At 48.9% G+C, this 24300-nt stretch overlaps 1 protein-coding gene and 1 pseudogene across 1 annotated transcript in view; one reads left to right on the top strand and one right to left on the bottom strand.

Annotated features, from left to right (window-relative positions):
• The window catches only part of TBATA (thymus, brain and testes associated), a 12450-nt gene extending 2834 nt beyond the window's left edge, over positions 1–9616 (top strand). Inside the window, exons 3-9 of the mRNA XM_008057860.1 lie at positions 1303–1458; positions 2396–2484; positions 3715–3888; positions 5744–5825; positions 6679–6823; positions 8452–8504; positions 9531–9616. Of these exons, the coding sequence (XP_008056051.1) occupies positions 1303–1458; positions 2396–2484; positions 3715–3888; positions 5744–5825; positions 6679–6823; positions 8452–8504; positions 9531–9616 (785 nt within the window). The remainder of the gene's footprint in view (positions 1–1302; positions 1459–2395; positions 2485–3714; positions 3889–5743; positions 5826–6678; positions 6824–8451; positions 8505–9530) is intronic.
• A 6078-nt stretch (positions 9617–15694) lies between these two features.
• LOC103260214 lies at positions 15695–24015 on the bottom strand (annotated as a pseudogene).
• Positions 24016–24300: the final 285 nt, after the last annotated feature.

Here is a 24300-nt window from a genome sequence, read left to right as displayed (position 1 = left end):
CTTCTGCTCAGCCTTCCGAGTAGCCGGAATTACAGGCATGCGCTACCACGCCCGGCTGATATTTTGATTTATTGTAGAGATAAGGTCTCGCTGCCCAGGCGGGCCTCGAACCCACGGACTCAGGCAATCCATTCACCTCAGCCTCCCAAAGGTGCGGGATTACAGGCTGAGCACCGAGCCCGGCTGGCCTCTGTCTTGATGGTGGCTTGGACCGGAGGGCTGTTGTCAGTGGGAGACTCGGTGGCTCTGTTCTGGAGGTATGTAGAAGGTAAAGCCAGTAGGGCTTGACGACCGATTAAAAGCAAAGAGCGAGAAGAAGGGAAAGGTCAAGGCTGACTCTGAGGTTCTCGCCTTAGTGACTGGAAAACTGGAGTGCGTTGACAGAGACCGAAAAGACTTCAGAAAGGCCAGCAAAGGGTGGGGGAGCAATCAGGGCCTTAGTCTTGGACGTGGGAGATGGGCAAGATGGCATGCCTTCTGGAACTCCAGGTGGAGGTTCAGAGGAAGTAGTGAGGTCTGCAGTCCAGGGCAGAGATATAAACATAAGAGCCATTCGAGAGGTGGCATGCCTGGATGAGATCACAAGGGAGTCCTGTAGACACAGGAGAGAAGAACCTGGGGACTGGATCCTGGGGACTTCAAAATTAAGAGATTGAGAAGATTAGAAGAATCAGCAGTGGGGATGAGGAAAGGCAGTGAACTAGGAGAAACCAGGAGAGAGAAGGGTCTTATCATTAAAAGGAAAGTGCTTCAGGGAGGAGAGGGCAGCCCTGCAAAGCCTGGGTAGCCATAATGATGTAATAATCACCTGGAATAGGCCAGAAGTGTCATCATGAGTAAACTGCCCGCCACTACCTCCAGGCAAGTCCTGCATAGGCTGACAGATAGCAGATGTTTTCGACAAGGGTCTGGTCAAATGTTTCTCCCTATGATTTGAATCCCAGCCTCTCCCATCACAGGCTGTGCTTAATGCCCCCACCCCAATGTCCTCATCTTTAAGCTGCCTACCCTTGTGTGCTCACACCTGCCATTCATTGCCCTGTCACAGGAAATCTGAAGGTATTCAGGACTAGGGGCCCAGGAAGCCTGGGTTCTTGCCTTGTCGCTAACTAACTTGCTTTGGGACCCTGAGCAGATCTTTTCCCCTGTCCATGCTAAGTGTCCCCATGGGTGAGGCGGTTGCTGGGTTAGGTGGTTTCAGGGCCCTCCCAGCTCTGATATCCATGGGCTTGAAGTCACCAGAAAAAGTGGAGGCAGAGGTCCACCCAGACCTCCCTCCCCACAACCTCTAAACCTTTGCAGATCTCACCGGGAAGCCCGTCTGTGTCGTCAGGGACAAGTTCTCTCTGGCCCCCCTGTCTGAGCCTACACTCTTCTCCCGCTGTCTGATGGGGCTACCCGCCATCTCTGTTCCCATCGGAGACCCACAGTCTAATCGGAATCCCCAGCTTTCTTCTGGTGGGTACCTGAGTCACACCCCCTCTACCCTGGGGTTCACACCTCTCCCTAAGGGCTGCCCTACTCAGGTGGGTACCTGAGAGGGAAAGCAGGGCCATTGCTCTCAGGTTGGTGGGGTCCATCATGGGACCTTAATCTTGGGGTCTCCACTCCTTCCCTCTTTTCCTCAGGAAGCCTCATCTTTGCATTCCTCCCTGCCTCTAGGTCCTAGCCCTCGGAAATGCAACCTGGCTTGGATCTGAGGTGCTTGGGAAGTAATAACAAGCAGAAGACAAACAGATGTTGTGACTGCGGTCACATGGCTTGCAGCTGCACATAGGAATGCTGTATGAAATATTTAGCAGCTTGCGTGCTCTGGCCCTGGCCCATCAGAACAGTTGGCCACAGTGCTGGGGTAGCATCCCAGAGGCCTCTGCTCTGCCAATACCCTGTCCATTACTGAGGTGCTGGATAGGCAGGTGGGTGGGGGCGGGGGGAGATCCTGGAGACAGGACTGGGGCTGCCAGTAGAGGGCAGAGACGTTTGGAAGACTGGCTGTGGCTCTCTGCCAACCTCTCCGGAGAGTAGTTCAATATCTTAGTAACTGGCCCAGCCGTGTTTCCTGAATCTTAGTCTTGGCTTCAGGGACCTCAAAGAGCTAGATTAAACCACACATGCCTTGACACAGGTAGCCAGATGTTCGCCAGCAACTCCTAGTAATGCCACAGGCTAAGACATCAACATCAGCAATCTCTAGAAGGGAAGTGAACACACTTCCCCTGTTCCCCATGGCATGAATCTTGATCCTTCTCCCTCATGGGTACTGCCTACTTTTCCCCTTTAAGATCTAGTCGGGAAAGCCAGGAAGGAGAGCAGACGCCTCTACCTAGGCCTGGTGCCATAGGGAGGGGAGGAGGGCCCCAGGCATCAGTTGGCAGAATCTTGTCCCTCCTCCCAGAGGTCTGGAAGAGGGAGTTGAAGGAGCTGGCTTCCCGGGTGGCCTTCTTCACCAAGGAGAACGAGCTGAAGAGCAAAGAGGTGGGTGCAGTACACAGGAGCCAGTCTGGGAAGAGAGGACATGGATCCATCCCTTGCAACGAGACCCCTCCCAAGTGTGTTCAACCTAACAGAGTGGGGAGGAGGGGGCGGATGAACACAAGTATAGGGGAGGACGGACACAGTGAGGAAGAGCGCACATCCAAGAAGGGCTCCCAGAACAGGTGGCATTTGGGGACCATTCATATCTAACAAGGGAGGAGGGGAAGGGAGGAGAGGGAGGGAAGGGGTGCTCACAGATGGACTGGGGAGGCATTCTGAGCAGAGGCACCCAAACCACAGTTTAGAAGCTGGCAAAGGCAGGGCATCTTTGAAGATGGGTATAAGTGAGCAGTGATGGGGAGGTGAGAAAGGGCTGACTTTGAATGTGGGGAGGAGGAGCTTGTTAATTTCCAAATTTAGTTTAGTGTCAAATCTTATAAGGAGTGAAGAATCACTGAAGGTTTTCAAACAGCATGGGGTAACCTCATAGGTGCTATTTGGTGGTAAGATAGCAAAGACACTTGAGAGGCAGCTTGAAGGTGGTAGTTGGAATTGTTCTTTGGACAGTCTGGCACTGCCCTTTGTCTTGGGCAAACAGAGTGGAGAGGCAGAAACCTGGCTTCTCCTTCCTGCTCTTGGCTAACTCACTGCAGCACTCAGGGCAACTCAGCTAAGCTGTCTGGGTCTTAGTTTTCTTATCTTTAAATGAGAAGAAGGATACTACCAGTCTTAACTGGAATTGCAAGGGCAGGAGGCCCCAGGCCTTATGCCCAGAGGCCTGGCTTCCCAGGGCAAAGAAAGGATGCCAATTTTGGGGGGGATGGGCTGGAGGCAGCTGAGCTAGGCATTAAGGTAATCAGTGGGTCCTTGGTGCAGAATACTATTGTCAAATCTCTGATGGGTGGGGCGTAGGGGCAGCAGGGAGAACTATCCTGGGAAGAAGAACAATGACCACCAGGGGGTGTCCAGCATTCAACTCTGCTGCCAAGTTCCAGGAGGAAGAGCTTTTGAATTTAAGCTATTCTGAAAATAGCTGATAATAGCAGGACTGGCTGCTGGGGAGTAGGCCAGGGATGTCAAAGGAGGGGTCAAAGACAGGGTGGGAGTAGTCTTTATGATATTCTGGTTCCTAGCAATGCTGGGATTTGGGGGGTGGACACCCTGGAGTTGTGACCTGGCCTCCTGCTCTCCTCTTCCCTCTTGCTGACTGCCTGGAGTCTCTGGCCACTTTTGTCCCAGCAGAAGGAGGCACCTCCACGGGAGCAGGCGGCAAAGTACTCAGCAGAAACCGGTAGGCTCATCCCCACTTCCACACGAGCTGTTAGTCGTCATGGCTCCCGCCAGGGCCAGCGAAATCATCCTTCAAGAAGAGATGGAGTCCAGACTGTCCTTCTGCAGGATCAGGATCTGCTGGTGAGGCCCTGGGCTGAGAGCAGAGGTTGTAGTGATTGCTGCTCCATGTTCCGGCTCTCCCAGCTAGGACTCTCACAAACTGCATTAGGGGACAGTCCCTCCCAGGGATACTGGCTCTCAAGACTGGAAGGCTGGCAGTCTCCAGCCCTGGGAATCAGCAGCCTGGGCTCTACCCCCTGCTGCCTCCAAGCTCCAGTGTGAGCCATTCATTAATGTGTGAGTCCTTTCCCCTCTCTGGGCCCTAGCTCCATGATTTATCCACTGGGATCTGAACACATTGCCATGGGGGATCTGATCCAGCTGGGGCATCTGAGGAGTTCATGAAGGGGACCGCAATGGTGGGTTGAGAAGCATGGAGAAAGAGGTCCGGCCTGGTGTGTTCTCAAACCACACCCCAAGGCTGGTCACTACACTTCTATGAGCACAGATCCCAGCTCCTCTGTGCTCAAGTTTCCCCATTGAGGCCTGAGATGAGTCCATGCCTCATTCCAGTGGGGCCAGGCACTGAAGGTCCCCAAGAAAGTGCACATGTGTCCTCTGGGAAAGTTCAGTCCTAGACCCAGCATCCCGCCACCCTCTTTGAGACCAGCGCTGACAGGCACACAGTCCCTCTGAAGCCTTGCCAAAGTGCAGCAAAGTATTTAGAGCAGACAGGGCCTGGCATCCCCATCCCACAGATGGGGAGACTGAGGCCCTGCCAGGTGGCATTTGGTAGTCCAGCTTATCCAGAGAAGGAGCTGTTTAGCCAGGACTAAGGTGCTTTCTCCACCATAGGGCGGCCTCATCTCACCTGGAATTAGGTTCTCAGGTCCTGTGGGGAGGGGGCACAGGGCAGGTAAGTTGGATACAGAGGAGGGCCCCGGGGCAGTTCAGGGTGGGTTTCTACAATGGGTGAGTACCCTGGTGGGGGTGGTAAGGGTGGGCTCCTAAGCAGGCCAGGCCCAGTTCCCAATCTTCCAGGAAAAGGCAGACCTGTTGGGGACTGACAGACCTTTGCAGGTCTTGGGAAGACTGCCCGCCAAACGCTGAGGGGGCCTCACTTTCCTAGGACTGCAGGTACTTCACCTCCCACCTTGGGCCCCAAGTTCAGCCTGCCGTAGCCACAGCCATCACCAGCAGTCTGGCCTAGTGAGCCCCCATAGCCCATCCAAGACACAGCTGGATCTTTTCCTGATGCTACCTGACTGGATAACGCAGGGGAAAATGAGCCCTGAAATAGCCAGGATGTCAGAGGCTAAGCGTGTGGCTGGGAGCCAGGTGTATCCACAGCTCTGCAGGAGGGAATCCCAAGCCAAGCAGTTTGCAGAACCAGCCCGCACTGCCCCTCAGGCTGCACACTGGGACTCCCCTGCGTCTTTGCTGACATCTCCAGACTCTGGGAGCTTCAGGGTGGGGCATCCCATGGGCTCCCTGAAACCCTCCCACCAAGGACCTGGGCATGTGGGACTCGGTGCGTCTCCAGGGAGCTGACTGGCCAGCTCTGACTTAGCCTGTCCAGTGAGGGACCCTGGGGTGCAGCCAGCCCAAGCAAGCTCCAGGGATGAGAGGTCCACATATAGGGTATCTGAGGCTTCTTTCTGCTGCCAACTCCTGGCCGGGTGTCCTTTCTCAAGACCCCAGATTCTTCAACTATCCATCGGGGAGGTTAAGAATCTTCCTCCGAGACTGTTGTGAGAGAAAGTCCTCTGTAAAGTGCAAAGGTCACTGTAGAGGGAAAGCAGGGACCATCATGGGAACAAGTTTAGCTACACAGGTGGCTCTGAGAACCCACATTGTGGGGAGGAACCCCCTGGTGTCCTCCGAGCCCCCATTTGCCCGTGCTCCTGACTGAAACATGCTACCCTCCTGCCCACAGGTCCTGGAGCTTCTTTGTCAAATCCTGGAAACAGACTCACTGAGCATGATCCAGTTCTGGCTGCTCAATGCACCACCCAGGGGTGAGGATGCATCCCCGTGGTCCCCCTGTCTGCATGGAGGCTGCCAAGGCCTTGCCCTTGCTCTTTGGTTCTGCAGGACTCAGACGTCACTCTGCTCTCACACCAGGGCCTTCTACCAGGGCAAACCCTCCTCCATTTTCAAAGTCCCAAACTACCCCTTCCTAGCCACACACAATCACTGCTTCCTCCTCCCTCCTTCCTCAGCAGGATTTCTGTGACCTGGCTCCTTAGAGGGGACCCCTCCCTCATGTTGACCCCAGGCCTGGGCACCTGGGGTGGGAAAGAAATCTGAAGACATGTCTAGCAGACACAGTTCCTCACACACCCCTGTGGGAGACTCACATGCACACAAACGTGAATACATGCCCATCGGAACGCACACATGTATGCATGTGAACACATGTATACACAAGCAAGTGCACATGGGAACTGTGTGTGGAGGGTGCATCTAGGTGAGATGGTGGGGTGTGATGAGAACCGGGAAGCTAATTGGAGAGGGCTTCCTGCACAGGAGAGTGGAGGAGGAAGAAGGGAAGGAAGGAGACCAGTCTCTAGTAGACTTCCCAGAGGGTCTCGAGGTTGGGTTTGGTGGGCAAGTGGGGGCAAGAACAAGGTATGCACGTGTCTGTGTGGAGGAAGAGAGGTGTGGAAGGGCTGGGCACACTCTGCACACACAGGGGCCAGGAGAGACGGGGGGCCTCCCTCAAGGGACCTGTAGGCCAAAAGTGTGGTGGTTAGAGAAAGTACCCTGGACCAGGGCTGAGCAAGAGCTGGAGGCCCTGCTCCCAGCTGTCCCATCAGGGACAGAAAGGAGGCTGGGGGCTGAGGACTGTGTCCCTGGCTGTGCTTTCAGAAAAAGATCTGGCTCTGGGACTCCTGCAGACAGCTGTGGCTCAGCTCCTCCCCCAGTCCCTCACATCCATTTCCGCAGAAAAGCTTCTGGACCAGCTGCAAGAAGCTCAAGAACCCCTTCAAGAAAAGCAAAAGCCACCCTCCAGGTGAGTGCTGTACCCTCGCCCACCCTTCTGTTCTCAGAACTGCTCCCTCCCGTTCAGTCTTCTGTCCTCCCGGGGGAAGCCAGCAGGGCCAAGAGGAGGGAGCCTAGGCTGACAGAGCCTGCCTGAAGGAGGACATCCAGCCCCCCCTCCAGGCACCCTGGGTTCTTCCCCTGCTACAGGAAGGCCCATGCAGTCAGACACCAGTTGCAGAGGTGGGGGCTGCCTGAGGGGGTCACTGGTGTGTGTTGTAATGAGATAGGACTGGACACACCACATCTAGCCCTCAAGCAGAGCTCGGTCTATGGGAAGACACAGTAGAGAGGGAATGCTAACAAGACAGGCCATAGTACCTGAATCCTGGCAGTAAGTGGCTTGATGCTGGAGGAGAAAGAGTACAAATTGGGAAGGACTTAAAACACAAAGAATGGAGTCTGAGTGTCACGTGACCAGCGATATTGACACTCCATATGTTGCCTGATACCACTGGGTGCTTTATGTATCTCGAGTCCACGCAACAATCCTCTAAGGCAGCATTCCCTCCATCTTGTGGAAGAGAAAACTGAGGTTCAGGAACAGTTGAATGACCTTCCCAAAGTCACCTGGCTGGTCAGCAGGAGCTGGGATTCAGACTCAGGCCTCTCTGACTCCCAAGCCCAGCAGCGCTCAGATTCACCCAAGGAGCTTGCTGAAAAGGCAGATCCCTAGAGAATCTCATCCAGCAGATCAGGGTGAAGTGGGAGATCTACCTTTTTAACAATCACCAGAGCATTTCTGACAGTTTGGGGGCCACTTGGATAAGATTTTAGTGAGCAAATGGGAGCGCAGGGGAAGGTTATTCTAAGAGGCAAACCAGCCAGGGTGAAGGCACGGAAGTCAGGAATGTGCACACTTTGGGGACAGTTGAGTTTGGGGTGTCTGGAGCGTGAGTGGGTTTGGTGAAAGGAGGGCAGGGGTAGGGGGGTTGGACCAAGGCTTGTTGAAGGCATGGACCTGGGCTTGGTGTTCCCTTCCACTCAGAGCAGAGGAGGAATGGCATAGTAAAGGAAGGCAGGCTTGACCGTAACCTTGGGCAAGCCACCTCCTATTTTTGAGTCTCAGCTTCACCATCTCTCGAAAACCCTCTCGAGGAATCATGGGAAGGGAGAAGAACGTTGAATACATGAGACGAGATGGCAAGGGGGTTGTAAAGCCTAACACAAACAAAACAAAAGCACCATTCATGCTTGTAATTCATTTGAGAGTCAGGGATTCTTGTCTCCAAGGAGGGGGGTTCCCATCTGCAAAGAAACCAGGAGGGTGAGTAGGTAGGGGCTGAGGGGTGGGCTGGTGCAGTGGCTCTCCCTTACGGCTCCAGGGACAAGCCAGGGAGCATACCCTCTTGATTCCCAAGTGGCCACAGTCAGCAACGGCGCTACAGTTGCCTGCTTGGGGCCAGGCAGGAAGGCAGCCTCATGCCAGCCATGGACAGATGCTTTCTGGTTCTCCAGGAGGGGTGACTCTTGCTGCTCCCTGGAGCAGACAGCTGACTGTACCTACACCACCTTCCTCCCCTCCCTGTCTGCCCTGCCATCTGAGAGGGTAGGTTTCCAGAATGACCTACCCTGCCTCTCCTTTGTGTTTGGTTATAGTCAATCCCCAAAGAAAATGAAGACACCACCTCTATCAAAAAGCGAAAAACCAGGTAAGACTCCATGTAGTGGGTCATTCTGAGGGCTTACGAGGTCCCCCCGGCTGGATTTCTCAGGGGAGTCAAGGCAACTTGGAGATGGGTCCCTGCCAAGAAGGCTGCTCATTTCACCTATTCATTCATTCATTCATTCAACAAATGTTTATTGAGCACCTACTATGTGCTGGGTTCCCGAGACCATTGGGGAAGAATCCAGACACGTTCCAGCTGTCATGGAACTTCCACCCTAGTGAGGAGGAGCATAGACACCTGAAGGGGATGGTTGGGACTTGGGCTATAAGGAAGATAAAGTAGGGCGATGTGGAAGGTGGTGAGAAGGACTGGTGGGTGGGGAGAGGATTTCTTGAGCTGAATGGCAGGAGGATTCCAGCCTTAAACAGATCTGGGAAGAGCCAATGAGCTCCCACCCGCCTGGCGTGCTCAGGTAGCCGTGGCCCTCTGGGTGGGGAAAGTGGTAAGAGATGAGATGGGACAGGAGGGAGGGGCAGGCCTATGGGAAAGGCCGAGTGTGTGCATGGGGGTGCACGGGAGGGTTATAAGCAGGGTGGGCGTGCCCCCTGGCTGCTGTGTGGAGCAGGGATTGTGGGGGACAAGTAGGGCTGGGGGAGGTCACTGCAGTCGCCCTGGTGCCTTAGACAAGAGTAGGGGGGAGTGGAGGAGGACGGTCTAAAGAGGAGGAAAGAGGAAATAAATCTGTGAGGTACCTTACTCTCCCCCATTAGACTGCCAAGGATCCTGAGTGCCAGGCAGAGGGTCTCACATAGGGTGGACACTTGATATCTGTTACCTGGATGTTGATGAGGAGAGGGTTGGGGGTGGGGCTCAGAGGAGGGAATCTGCTCAGCTCAGGTCACCAGCAGAGCCAGGGCAGAAGCTGGGCTTGACTCAGCCCCCGCCCCCACCCTCCCACTCCATGTGAGCACATCCACCCAGGGTCTTTCTGGGAGAAGGGCAACTTCCAGGTAGGGGTCTGGCCCTTTGGCGTCCTCTCCTGCCTGCTATCTCTTCCCTCCCTCCCAGAGTACATTGGAAAAGCACAAGTTCTCCGGATGCACACAAGCTCGAACACAGAAGAGAAAGCATCAAAGCCAGGGGCAGACGGTTGAGAAGCCCTTGCAGCTTTGCCAGACTTGCTCAAGAGCAGCCGCCAAGTTTGGGAGTGTTTCCGTCTCTAACACCACCACAGCAGCACCTAATTCCTACTGCAAAGAGTCACTAAATAAAATCCTGTCTTCACTGTGAGAGGACAGTTCCACTTTCCTAACAATGGTAGTAGGTCTGTGCTTGGGGTCATTTATTCCAGGAGAGGAGGTGAGTTGCACTGAGCCATCACCACACCCATGGAGAAAGCCAAAGAAACCCATGTGGGGCTTTCCTGGTTCTTGGATGTTCTAGAGAACTGATGGCAGGCGGTAATGAGGGTAGCCTGAGAAAGGGGTTCTGTGTCTCCTGGAGCCAAGACACACTGGGGCTCTGGGGAGCTTAGAACAGAGGTCAGGGAACCCATGGGCCTCCTTAGAATGATCACTGTCACCAATGACTCAGTTTCTACCACATGGTGGCCACTGAGGCAGCAACTTAGGTAAGAGCTCATAATGAGCACTAGGGGAATTGTTCTACATAGTTTACATGTGGTCTTATGCTTCATTCTCCCAAAAGTCCTAAGAGGTAGAATATTGTAGATTATCTGATCAAAGCTCAGGTGAAGCAACTTGTCCAACGTCAAACAGTCAATGAGTGGCAGAGAGCCAGGATCCAAACCCAAGATGCCTGACTCTGGGATCCCTGCTCTTAACAACTGTACTCTACTGCATTATGGATAGCGATCCTCATCAAAACCTGTGGTTACAGTTCTGAAAAGCATAAGGGTTGGCAACACAATGGTTGGCAAAATCAAGGAGGGAAGAGGCACTGTACAAACATGACCCAGATGGCAGCTGGGATGTCTTCTAGCTTTTAAGATCTACAGATGTTGACCTTAACCCTCTTGGAAGTCAAATGTCTTCCTTGTGGTTTCTGCAAATTCCCTGGAAAAGCAGAGTGGGGAGGAGGCATTGAGGATTGACGATATCACAGTCCCCTATGGCTCCAAGCTTCTATTTTACTGCCTTAATTCATGGGCTAAGTGGACTTAGTTCCATGGACTATGGTGCCATTTTGTAACTGCAATTCTGCTCCACCTCATATTCATTCAGATGGATTCAGTGCCCCTGGGTTGGCCCAAATAACCCATTCACACAAAACTTTTCCGTGCATCAGGCTTTGGTCAAGATCAGTAGATGGACTAGCGTCATATTCAATATTTAACCACCTTGTGTTGAAAGCCCCTGATCACCCTTCCACTGGGGATACCCCCCATTGGCAGTGCATATAACTATGTTGCAGCTATGTCCAGCAGAGTCTCTCAACACTGTTCCCTAAGGGACTGCCTTGTCCTCTTGAACATCAGGATGAACTTTTCTTGGGTGTCAGGATGTCATGTCCACTTCCTGGCCACTCTAAGTTTTCTCTGACTCCAGACCCTGGAAGTTCTCTTTCCCTTTCCCCTGTCACTCTCTCTGAAGAATGAAGACAGATTTTTCTCTTCCATCTTCTTCCCTGTGGCTCTTGGTCCTTCCTGGGATCCAGTCTCCTTAGCCACGGTGGTAGCCATTGTTTGGGGGCTACCCAGGAGCATGAAACCTAGCACTGTACAACCAGTGACCCCCATTCCTTGGTAGGGGACTGGTTTAGGAGTAGGACAAGCATGTGATCCAAGTTGGGCCAATCTCAGTCTGTCCTTGGGAGTGTTTTGGGTTGATGAAGGAATATTGGAGTTTCATAGGTACCATCATTTGGTCATCATTGCACCATGGGGACCAAGCCCTGGATGCAGTCACACCTGATGTCCCTGATTCTCCCCCATCCTTCCCCATATATAAGGCAATAAAATTCCTTCCTCTTATAGTTCATTTTTTATGAGTAATTCTTTTACATAAAATTTACCATCTTAACCATTTTAAAGTATACAGCCCAGTGACATTAAGTACTTTCACACTGCTGCGTTATTATCACTACCATCTGTCCACAGAACTCTTTTCAATTTGCAAAACTGAAACTCTATGCCCACTAAACACTAACTCCCTATTCTTTCCTCTCTAGTTCCTGCAACCGCCATTCTATTTTCTGGTTCCATGAATTTGACTACTCTGGGTACCTCACATAAATGGAATCATACAGTATTTGTCATATTTCACTTATGTGCTCAAGGTTCATCCATGTGGCATGCATCAGAATTCCTTCCTTTTAAAGACTGAATAAGATTCCATTGTATGAATATACCACACTGTTTATTCATTTATTCATTGATGGACACATGGGTTGTTTCCAATTTTTGATTATGGCAAATGATGCTGCTATGAGAATGGGTGTACAAAAGTAGAAGATTTTATCTCACATTTGATCAAAAGAGTCTGGAATAACCTCAGGTCATATAGCTGTAAGTGTAGGTTCTAGAATTAGAATCCAGAGTCCTGATTCTAAGTCACTGATAAGAACCCTAGGTTTCTAACTTGAACCAGTCCCATGCTCCCATCATGAATTTTGTTACAATTTTTTACCTCTTGTACTGTTTCTTAGTGTTTCTTTATGTTTACCTTTTAAAAAACATAAATAAGCCGGGTGCAATGGCTCACACCTTTGGGAGATGGAGGGAAGAGGATTGCCTGAGCCCAGGGGTTTGAGACCAGCCTGGGTAACTTGGCAAAACCTTGTCTTTACAATAGACCAAAAAATTAGCCAGACATGGTGGCATGTACCTGTGGTTCTAGCTACTTGGAAGGCTGAGGCAGAAGGATCACCTGATCCCAGCAGGCTGAGGCTGCGGTGGCTGTGATAGTGTCACTCACTCCAGCCAGTGTGATAGAGTGAGACTCTGGCTCCAAATAAATAAATAAATAAATAAACAAATAAACAAATAGATGTAAAGAAATATTGTTTTTTCCTAAGCAATAAAATCCATCCATGGCAGTCATGGCTTTGGTGTGTCGTCTATAAACGTTTCTCAAACACATGAACATAAATATAGACATATTAAAATTTGAGGGAAACTGCCAGGGGAGGAAGGCGCACACCTCATCTACAAGGATAACTGCATAACGAACATTTGTATACCTAAACCTGAATTATATCTCACATCTTTAAAATAATAAAAAAAAATAAAATTTGAAATGTTCCTCCATGCGCCACCTAAGTTCATTTGTGCTACCACCAGAGTATAGTTAGTACATCTGAGAAGCATTAATGAGAAAAGATTGCAATTGGAAGATGAGAGAGCTACTTCTGGGACTTTTGGCTTTTGGACACATGTTGGGGGTCAGCTTCTCCCTGTCCAGTTTGCTGGCTCAAACCTAAATAGAAGCCGGGCTCAGTGGTTCAGCCTGTAATCCCGAGCTTTGGGAGGCTGAGGTGAGTGGAGTGCCTGAGCCCGCAGGTTCGAGACCCGCCTGGGCAATTTGGCGAGACCTCATCTCTACAATAAATCAAAAATTAGCCGGGTGTGGTAGCGCATGCCTGTAGTTCCAGCTACTTGGAAGTCTGAGGCGGAAGGATCGCCAGAGCCCAGCAGGCCGAGGCTGCGGTGGCCGGAAGTGGCCACTGCACTCCAGTCTAGGTGACAGAGTGAGACTCCAACTCAAAAACAAAAAAACAAAAATAAACCTAAATAGACAAGAATAAACTGGAGACCTATTTTCATAAAGGCAGGGGAAGGTTGTCCCAAGGTCAAACAGCCCATGGGAAATCCCCATCTTAGTGGCACAAGGTGGTTTCCAGCTTAGGCTTGGACAACTCCAGTAACAGGCATTTTGGGCATTATATTTTCTGGCTACCCAAACCGTAGCTCCATCCCTGGAACCACAAAGATAAACTCTTTTCCCTCTCTCCCTGGCTATCTAAGTTTTGCCCTTGTCACATCTCTTTTGTAAGTATCATTTGGACCGCAACCTCTTTCAAATATTTATACCTCTTATTTTATATTTTTCTTGTCTGATTGCATTAGCTAATAGTTCCGGAGAATAATATTAAATAATAATAATGATAGTGGACATCTTAATATAATTTTTCACCATTGGACATTAATTGATTTTATTTATATGTCAAACATATGTAAACTGAAATATTCAGATATTCACGAAGTTCGTGTCAGGAAGTATCCTTCCATCCTTAAGTGTCTAGATTACACAGAAATCTTATGAGGTAGACAATCTTGTTACGACAACTTTACAGATAGGGAGCTGAAAGGAGCAGTAACTTGCTGAAGGTCACACAAGTAATAAGAGGCAGATTCAGGATTCAATCCCTGGAAGTTTGAATGGGCAGATTCCGTCCTCTTGACCCTGTAAACCCCATACTAACTCCATGTGGTAGATACCATTATCAGCACAATTTTAGGGACAAGAATTTTTTTTTTTTGAGTTGGAATCTCTGGAGTGCAGAGTGCAGAGGGTGCACACTGGAGTGCAGTGGCACGCTCCCGGCCACCGCAGCCTCGACCTGCTGGGCTCCGGTGATCCTTCCGCCTCAGCCTTCCAAGTAGCTGGAACTACAGGCACGCTTTACCACACCCAGCTAATTTTGATTTATTGTAGAGATGAGGTCTTGCCAATTTGCCCAGGCGGGTCTTGTACCCACGGGCTCAGACAATCCACCCACCTCAGCCTCCCAAAGCGCGGGATTACAGGTTGAGCAACCGAGCCCGGCTGGGACAAGAATTTTAAAAGAGAGTTTAATTTATTTTTCCAAGGTTAAAGCGCTCGTAAGTATATCCAGATAGGATGGTCTAATAGTTCGCTTCTGCTACACATTGGGTTAATTTCTTCTGTATGCTGTGTGATTTTCTGAAAACTGTCTTCCATTTCACCGCCTTGGTTTTCTGTCATGTCAGCTACACTTTTGATGTGTATATTACTCTACTATATTTGTTAATTCTGCAGTGGTATCATTTTCATATTTACTTTCTTTCCTTAGTCACTACAACCTCCTACTCAACTCATTCTATTGCCTTGTTTCAACTTCAATCTCTTGTTTCAAAGAGTTCAAGTTATCTTTAATTTATTGAGAATGCAAAACATTCTTACCAAATATTTTCTTCTATTTCTTGGGGGTTGTCTTCTTCCAGAATGTATCTTTCCTTTGCATGCTATCCTTCCTCTTTTCCTTTCTTCCTGCCTTCGTACCATGTCAACTTTCCATTTTTTCCCCCTGCATTTCAAGAGAGCATCTAGAACACTTCTATCCAAGCCTTTACCTGCACAATGGGGTTTCTTAATTCTCCTCCTTGTTTTGCCTGAGCCTTGTACATGTCCTCCTCTCTGAATACTAGCTTTAGGGCTGGGGGCTGCTGCTCTTCTTGTTTCACCCTTCAGCTGTCTGGGACAGAGGGGTTGAGGAAGACTGAATCCTGGGAAGCCAGTATATGAATTGGGTCTCTGTTCTCTTTATTTGTAATTTTTTAAAATAAAATTTCAATTTTAGAACAATTTTAAGTTCCTCAAAATTGGAAAAATAGTGAATTTTCACATTGTCATTTTCCCCACACCTGGTTCCCCTATTTTTATTTTTCAAGTTGGGATCTCTCTCTGTCACCCAGGCTGGAGTGCAGTGGCACAATCACGGTTTACCATAGCCTTGAACTCCTGGACTCAGATGATCTCTCTGCCTCAGCCTCCCCAGTAGCTGGGACTACAGGCACGTGCTACCATACCGGGCTAATTTTTTGATTTTTTCTGTAAAGATGAGGTCTCACCATGTTACCTAGGCTGGTCTTAAACTCCTGGCCTCAAGCTATCCTCCCACCTCCGCTGCCCTAAATGCTGGGATTGCGGCATGAGCCACTGCACCCAGCCCCCTAATTTTTTTTTCTCATTAATCTTTGTTTTAGTAGGTCTCAAAATTCTGTGACAGAATTTTGGTCAAGTTGTTGCCATTAAAAAGAATTGATTTAAAAAACTAATAACTCAAAACTGCCGCACACACACACAAAAAAAATGGTCCACATTCTCCTTTCCTTCAGAAATTTTATGATGCGTTTTTATGATTAACCAGGTTTTTGCTATTAAATTTAAATAGGCAATTGAAACAAAAAGTTCTGAGACTGTTCTTCCACCACTGGTTAAGCCTGGGGTGGCAGATATTAGGGATAATATTCATTTCGTCTTCTGAGCTTTCTGGGCAGACTTGATCTTGCCAACTCCGGCAGACTTCTTGTCCCTGCTTTTGATGACACCCACAGCAGCTGTCTGCCTCATATCACAGACAGCAAAATGACCCAGATAGAAAGAGACACTCTCTACACACAGGGGCTTGCCAGGAACCATATTGACGATGGTAGCATCACCAGACTTTAAGAATTTAGTGCTGTCTTCCAGCTTCTTACCAGAACAGCGATCAGTCTTTTCCTTCAGCTCAGCAAACTTGCATGCAATGTGAGTCATGTGATAATCCAGGACAGGGGCATAATCAGCACTGATTTAGCCTGGATAGTTCAGGATAATCACCTTAACTGGGAAGCCAGTTGCTTCTATTGGTGGATCATTTTTACTGTCACCAGCAACATTGCCACGGTGAACTTCTTTGACAGACACATTCTTGACATTGAAGCCCACACTGTGCCCAGGAAGTGCTTCCCTCAAAGCTTCATGGCGCATTTCAACAGACTTTACTTCAGTTGTAATGTTGACTGGAGCAAAGGTGACCACGTGCCAGGTTTAAGAATACCAGTTTCTACTCAGCTCACAGGGACAGTACCAATACCACCAGTCTTGTAAACATACTGGAAAGGCAGAAGTAAGGGCTTGACAGTTGAATGAGTTGGTGGTAGGATGCAGTCCAGTGCTTCAAGCAGTGTGGTTCCACTCCATATTTTTCAGTTTAACACTTTCTTGAGATATAATTCTTGAGATATAAAATATACAATTGTATGTAAAATATACAATTCAATGGTGTTTAGTCTTCACAGAGTTGTGCGACACAGTCAATTTCAGAACATTTTCACCACTCCAAAAATAAACCCCATCCCCTGTACTCATCATTTCCCTCTAAGCTCTCCCTGCCCTACAAAACCACTTATCTATTTCTCATCTTTATAGATTTGCCTATTCTGGTATTTCCTGTAAATGAAATCAGATAATAGATGGCCTTTTGTGACTAACTTCTTTCACTTACCGTCATGTTTTCAAGATTAATCTCTATTATAGCATGTGGTGGTACTTCACTCCTTTTCATGGGCTGAATAACATTCCATTGCATGGCTATGCCACATTTTTTTTTTAATCCATGGACGTTTGGGTTATTTCCACCTTTTGGCTATAGTAAATAATGATGCTATGAACATTTATATACACATTTTTGTGTGGACATATGTTTTCTGTTCTCTTGGGTATGTATCTAGGAGTGAAATTGCTAGGTCATAAGGTAACTCTGGGTTTAACTTCTTGAGGAACTGCTTAACTGTTTTCCAGAGTGACCATACCATTTTATATTCTTACCAGTAGAAGATGAGGGTTTGGGTTTCTCCACATCCTGCAGACACTTGTTATTGTCTGTCTTCTTAAAGTCTAGCCATCCTGGTAAGTGGGCAGTGGTATCTCACTGTGGTTTTGACTTGCATTTCCCTGATGGCTAATGATGGTGAACATCTTTTCATGGGTTTATGGCCATTTGTGTATCTGCTTTGGAGTAATGTCTATTCAGGTGAAATTTTGTGTTTAAAAACAAAACTGCCTTTGGGAGGCTGAGGTGAGTGGATTGCCTGAGCCCGTGGGTTCGAGACCCGCCTGGGCAGCGAGACCCCATCTCTACAATAAATCAAAAAAAATCAGCCAGGCGTGGTAGCGCACGCCTGTAGTTCCGGCTATTTGAAAGGCTGAGGCGGAAGGATCGCCAGAGCCCAGCAGGTCGAGGCTGCGGTGGCCGGGAGCGGCCACTACACTCCAGTCTGGGCGACAGAGTGAGACTCCAACTCAAAAAAAAAAAAATGTTTTGTATGTGAGGATACGCCATTCTGTCTGGAACTTTTCTAGTTTTACAGGTGATGCCCTATGAGGAAAGCCCATTAGCAGCTTTGGTCTGCAGGCCACACGTTTGTTTTTGATGTAGTCCCGCACTTCGTTGCCGCCAAGCTTTTGTCTACCATCAGAGATTATTAACACAAGGTTAATAACCTCCTGCCAGCTAAGAGGGGGAAATCATGCCTAGGAGCAGTTGTTCTGAGATGCTCTTTCTCCTTAGTGGGAGACCAGTACAGATGGTACAATACTCATCTCCTCCCTGGGCCTCCCCCCCAACCCAAGGCCCTGTTTCCACCCAACTGGGGGTAACTCATGAGTTTTTCTCTTTGCTCGGCTTCTGCCATTGTGCTACTTTTGGGGCACAGGCTTGTGTCCATCCCCAGAGGCTTTATTAAATTTGACCTAAGTTATTCCATCTCTAGGTGACTCTTTGGGAAGCATGTGGCCTTTCCAAGTCTCCACATAAGTGACCCTTCCATGCTATTTTTATTTCCTTTCGGTCATTTCAATATGCAATAGGAAATAAAAATAGCAACGGACTTGCCATAAGAGTGATTGTGTAATTTTTGCTAACTTGGCTGTGAAGCCTGAACAGGATTGAAAGTGAAAAAATTAACCTGGACTGAAAAAAGCCAAAAGCAATCCTGCCTCCATGAGGCTGAAGGACAGACACAGACAAAGCCAGCGGCAAAGTTACCAGGAAATGTTTTCCCCAAGGTCATGCAGCAACTGCCAAATGCCATGATTATCCCCTCTTTGAATGACTCTTGTCTTCTTACCAATGAGGCCTGTGCCACTGATTTCATTTATTCCTGGGGCTGAGCCACCCCTGCCTCATGACAGCTCCCAATCCCTAGTTACCCCACGTCTAACTCTGCCTCCCAAACAGCTGCCAACCTGAAACCGGTCCTCACCTCTCTTGGACCCTCCCCAGAGCCCTTCAGTGGGACTCCAGCCTTAGAAGAGATGTTCCCCTCCTTCTTCTTGTCCATACATTTGATCTTGTATCACAGGCTTGTCTTCTGAGGTCTTGGCGGATTAGACTCTAACCATCGATATCACATTGGTGTGGCCCAGCTCTGTTTTTTCCACTCAGCTAAGCTTTAGTTTGACATCAGAGATCATTAATCCAGGGTAATCATTACTTGGGTTCTGTCCTCTCGTCAGCAGGAAGGGGAGAACATTGTGCCAGTGAGCATCTCTCCCATATCTGTCCAACTCTTCTACCTACCACAGGGCAAGCCGCCTACACAGGCTAGTATTTGATAGTTGGGCTGCCTACACAGAAGGGTGGGCAATTGTCCATGGACAGCACTTAGGAGAAGGGTCAGTGATCAGGGTGCACATCCCAGGAACTCTCCCAAAACCCTGCTGAGGACCAGCCATGGGTGGTCACCTGGCCCTCTCCCCAGTCAACTGTCTGTCCCCAAGCAAGCCTCTCCTTTCTTGGGGCCTCAATCCCCTCCTCAGCTCACTAAGGCCCCTTCTTAACAGTGGGACAGTCTGTCATTCCAAGTTCAAAATCTAGAATCATGTGGAGTTCTCAGTAGTCAAATCACTAACATTAAAGCGTTAAGTATTTTCTATGTCCCTGGTACCACAGTACCATAACGCTTGTAGAGGAGAAAAGGTTTTATCTTTTCCTCACTTACTGCAAGGCCATAATGGATGACATCCCTATAACAAAAGACAGGTTAACAAGGGAAAGGCATAACAACTTTATGTAATTAAAGTTTTACAGGACATGGGAGTCTTCAGAAATGGAGACCTGACGGCCTGGGGAACACTGTGTATTATTATGCTCAGGCTTGATGAAGAGTGCACAGCCTTTTAGAAGTATACTTGGATAAAGAATGTATGATCTAATGGTAATAAACTGGGGGAACTTAGCAAGGCTTGTTCATTCAGATTCTTCTTGGCCTCCGGGTATAGGGCAGGACCCTCTGGAATGAGGGTCTGATGACCTACTTTCAGGCAAGGTAGGTCAGAGAATTCCACTATGACCATCGGAAGAAAGGTGGGAGGTGAGAGTGACCTTTTGTCCCTAGTTTTCTCAGTTGCCAAGGTGCCATATTTGGGGCTATTGTGTTAACACATTTTAGATGCATTTTCCCATTTCATTCTCATAACAATGGGATTAAACATTATTATCTCCATTTTTAGACAAAGAATCTGAGGAAGAGAAACACTGCATTACCTGTCATACAGGTAGTAAATAAACTGTAACCAATGTATCTCATTAGCACCGCACACTGCTTCCCTGTCGTGGAGAGATCAAAAGGAAACTGAGGCCTAGAGAGAGATGTGACTCCCCTTGGTCTCATCACCTGAACTCACAGCTCTCAGCTTACCAGGTCAGTGGCCTCTTTTGGCCTCCCTTTCCTTCTAGAGCTGCTAGCAGAGCCCCTTCCAAGGTGGTCTAATCAGAGCAAGGGATGAGCCTTTTTCTAGGATCCTGGCCCTTTAAAGCAAACTGGAGCTGCACACCCTGGACTTGGAAATGAAGGCAAAGCAGGAAATAAGATGCTCCTTTGCCGGGGGGTCCTGGAGGGCCCAGCGCAGCCCAGTGGGCTGTGTCTCCACCCCAACGCAGCACCTCTACCCAGCTTAGTGGACCAGAGGCGGCAAACCAAATCCAGGCTGCTGATAGGTTTCATTTGACCTTTGGCGTATGAACTTTTTGCTAACATTAAAAAATCAGGGTTTGAAGCTTCTCACTGCCAGAAACGATGGAAACAGCGGATCCTTTTTCGCATGGCATAAGCTATCATCTCCCACAGTGCCCACCCCGTTTACAAGGCTCGCCTGGAGTGTGAGAACCCATGGGGACACACATGTTGTCCGCTCATGACACGCTCATACTCACACATCACCCACTGCCTTGGCTCTCCGGCTCCCTGTGCCACCATTGTTATGCATTTACTTGAGACAATCTGAAGGACTTTTGGCCTTCTCCTGGCTGGAACCATGAGCGATTTGTTCAGTTGCCTCTTTGTAGAAGACGCTAAGTCCTAGGGGGCGGAAAGGGTTTTGCCCATAGTCACAGAGCAGGAAACGTACTGAGGGAAGTGTACTTTATTGCATTCTGAGTCACAGAAAATTATCACTAGAAGATCCCGTTCCATTCACCGCAAAATATGTTTAGTGATTGCTTGGTTTGATGCAGTGGCCAGGATTGTAATACCTTGACCAGGCCCCAGTTTTGCAGTGAATTGGAATCAAAGGAGGATAGACATGGTGGCTTCTGTGTGACCATCTGTGGTACTTCCTTTCTCTGAGCCTTGGCTTCTTCATTTGTATGAAAACTGTTCCTAGCCAGGACATTCATTAATAAACAAATTATCTGGGCTCTGACTTCAACCTGACAAGCCACAAGCCTTTTTCTTTTTGCAAACACTGCCACTTACTGGGTAACAGAGGTTGTCCTGAATACAGAATTCCAGGTCTGTGTCTTGTCAACTGTGCGGTCTCTTCTCAGCTGCCCATACGGAGATTATCTTTACCTTTTGCTAGCTGTGTGTGACTTTAGACAAGTGACTCAACCTCTCTGAGCTTCAGGTTCATCTGTGAAATGGAGATGGTAACAATAGCACCAATTTCATAGGGTTATTGGAAGGATTTAGTGAAATATTAGGTGAAGGAAATAGCACAGTGCCTGGCAAAGAGTTCAAGCTCAATAAATATTAGCAATATATCCCCCTATATTCAAGCACTCATTTTTGGAAATTAATCTCAAATGAAAGTCACACTACTATCATCATGTCTGCTTTCCTGACAACTCTTTTACACAGGGGACAGGCTAACATTTACAAAGGGCTCTCACGCCACTCTCCAACGCAATCGTCATGAGCACCCATGAAACGATCAGGCCAGAGGTGACAGGCAAAGTGAGGCCCTCACGGTCAGACTCTAAGACAGGCAAGCTTGGACTAGAGCTGGGTCTCCTGCTGACCACTTAGTGAGAGGGCAGCTGGCACTGATGACCCAGAAAGCCTCCCGACTTTCTTAGGCTCTTGGGACCCTATTTTGAATGCCAATTGCCATGAAGATGGCCAAATTCAAAATGACAAAGTCATCAGTTTGGATATCCAGGACTTCTACAGATGTTTTGGGAAACCATGATGAAAACTAGAGTTGTTAATATTTGTCGTATCGTGCTATTACACCATTGGAGAGACTAAAATCCGAACAGTCTTTTGGAAGACAATTGAGAAATATATATCATGTGACTTTAAAATGTGGTTTGGGTACATTTTGCACTCCCATTCACTTCTGGGAATGTTTCCCAAGAAAGATCAGGTAAGTGTAAAAGGACTTACCTAACATCAATATTCATGATACCCAAATTGAGAGACAATCTACATTTACAGTCCTAAGGGATTTGGTTAAGTAAATGACCATCTAGCCATACAGTGAGTTCTGTGTAGTCATTAAAAAATAAAAATGTAGCTCAACGTATTTCAGGATGCAAAGGTATTCTTTGATTGTCATGGAGTGGCAATTCACCCAGTGTTTGTGTGTGTGTGTGTGTGTGTGTGTGTACTGACATTCATAGGCTTACACATGCACATACATGCATGAATCTGGAATGGATGACCAAATTGTTAACAGTGACTACTGCTAGGCAGAAATATGGGTTTTTTCTCATCATGTTTTAAAATTTTTCAATCATGAGTGTATATTTCTTGCATACTTTTTTAAAGGAGAAAAAGATTTGGGATGTAGACCCTGGAGACGTCTAATCAGTAGCAGCTGAGTCCTTGGGTGCTACCCAACTATACTTCCATACTTCTGCTCCCACTTCTCTTTCCCTGTCCCCGATCTCCACCTTCCCCCAAGCCTTCAGTCAGGTGGGGAGCAGGGGTTCTTCAGAAGAGCCCATAGAGTTCCAGGTCATTTGGCCCAGGCTCTGTGCCCTCCCCTGTAAGCCAGCTCACGGTGTCATTTCAGAGGGAAGGCTTGGAGGGCCACCAAGTGGCTTCCAACAAGAAAAGGCCCAGAGGAGGCCAGGCTATTTCCCAGGGGCTTGGTGAGGCGCAAATTGCCCTTCTCCACTGGAAGAATAGGAAGATGAGTCTCTTGCCCTCCTCGAGGCCTACCATCCCTCCATCCCCTCCTGCTGCTGCAAGGCTTACCAGCCCAAATGAAGTCACAGGGTGGAGCCCCAACGAGGCCATCTGGACAAGCAGGGTGAGGACATCCCCGGCTCCTTGGACAAGAGAGTAAGGGTGAGTCTATGTGGCACTGTCTCTTCTGGCTCCAAGGGCAAGGAGACTCTGGTGCTTCAGGAGTCTTCCTCCAAGGTCACAGCTGTGGTGGCCTTGGCCATGGCTAGAGGAGACTTAGCAGACCATGACAAGGGAAGCCAGTGGGCACTGAGAGACTGGACTCTGGAAATCGGCTGTCACTGCATCAGGGTTCTGTAAAGTATGGGCAGGTGTGGATGCAGCCTGAAAGTGAGAGTGGCCTGTAGAATCCCCTCCAGGTAGAGACAGGCAGCCTGGCACCTCGGCACCTGTCCTGCTCACCGCCATTCCTATATGGCCTTTCCCGGTGGGCCGCTAAACAAGTAAGGATATTTCTGAAGCTGCAATGGAAAGAGGGCCCTTGGTGCTGGCCTAAGGTTGCTGCTATTGCCAGTAGTGATCATGACCATGACAATCATAATGAAGCCATCACTCATCAAGCACTTGCCATGTGTCAAGCATCGAGCATGATCTCACTTAATCCTCATCAACCAATGACACGGGTAGGGTACTTGACCCTGTAAGGTTAGTCATCTGCCCAAGGCCACGCAGTGCTACAGTGACATAGCCAAGAATCAAGTCCCGGCCAGGTTCATCACTCACCAATTTCATTCATTCATTCACTCCAATCACAGTTTTTCATTTCTCCCTATGCAAGACACTTCCTTCTATTCTCAAGGGCTTCTCTGTCCCCTCTCCCAGGATTAGGTGGATACACTGTATGCAAATAGAGCTGGCAGCCCCAGATCCTGGATCTGAAATGGGCTGGGCCAGTGTCTTCCAGATGCAGTTGCAGTCTGGGATGGCCATTGGGTTAGGGTCTGGAATGGCCCCCTGCCTGACAAATGGAAGTACTACCACTCTTGGCAGAGATGGAAGCCATGGAGGACGGCACACTGGGACTGGGGTTGGTCCCACATTTATTGGGTGGCCTCAGATAAGTTCCTTCCTTTCTACTGGGCCTTGGAGTCTTCATATATAAATGTAGTGGCCGAGCTAGGATACTCTGAAGACCTCTGAGAGGCCCTGGCCAAGGTTCCAGGCTGTTTTACCTCTCCAGGTAGGTTGACATCTTTCTCCTGCTTCCCTCCCGGGCTGGTTTCCCCTACCCCACACCCAGAGTCTCCCTGGCACAGCAGGGTCTTGTGTGGCTTGGTTCCAGGAGGACGTCTCTGGGAACTGCCGGATGTCCAATTCTGTGCAGAAGCACATGATAACCAAGACTACAGATCCTCACAGCCTCGAAGGACTGAAGACTGGCAAAAATGACACTAGTCCACCAAGGGACCACTCAGAATGGTCCTCTGCTCTCTTGAGTTCAGTTCCCATGGAGTCATCCAGCCTGGTTTGGGGGGCTCCAATTGCTTCCCATTTGCTCAATTCTCCCATCTCCCTGCTACCCCTGCTGCTTCAGCCTTCAGACATGATAAGTCTCCAAAAGTCTGAGAACCTCACAGGACTAAGGATCTATCACTGAAGCTGATTCCCTCAAAACAG

This window comes from Carlito syrichta, unplaced genomic scaffold (assembly GCF_000164805.1).
Source record: "Carlito syrichta isolate Samal-C Ts95f unplaced genomic scaffold, Tarsius_syrichta-2.0.1 Scaffold303141, whole genome shotgun sequence".
NCBI classification, from domain to species: Eukaryota; Metazoa; Chordata; class Mammalia; order Primates; family Tarsiidae; genus Carlito; species Carlito syrichta.
The sequence above is the reverse complement of the archived record's forward strand: the minus strand, read 5'-3'. Positions and strand labels throughout refer to the sequence as shown.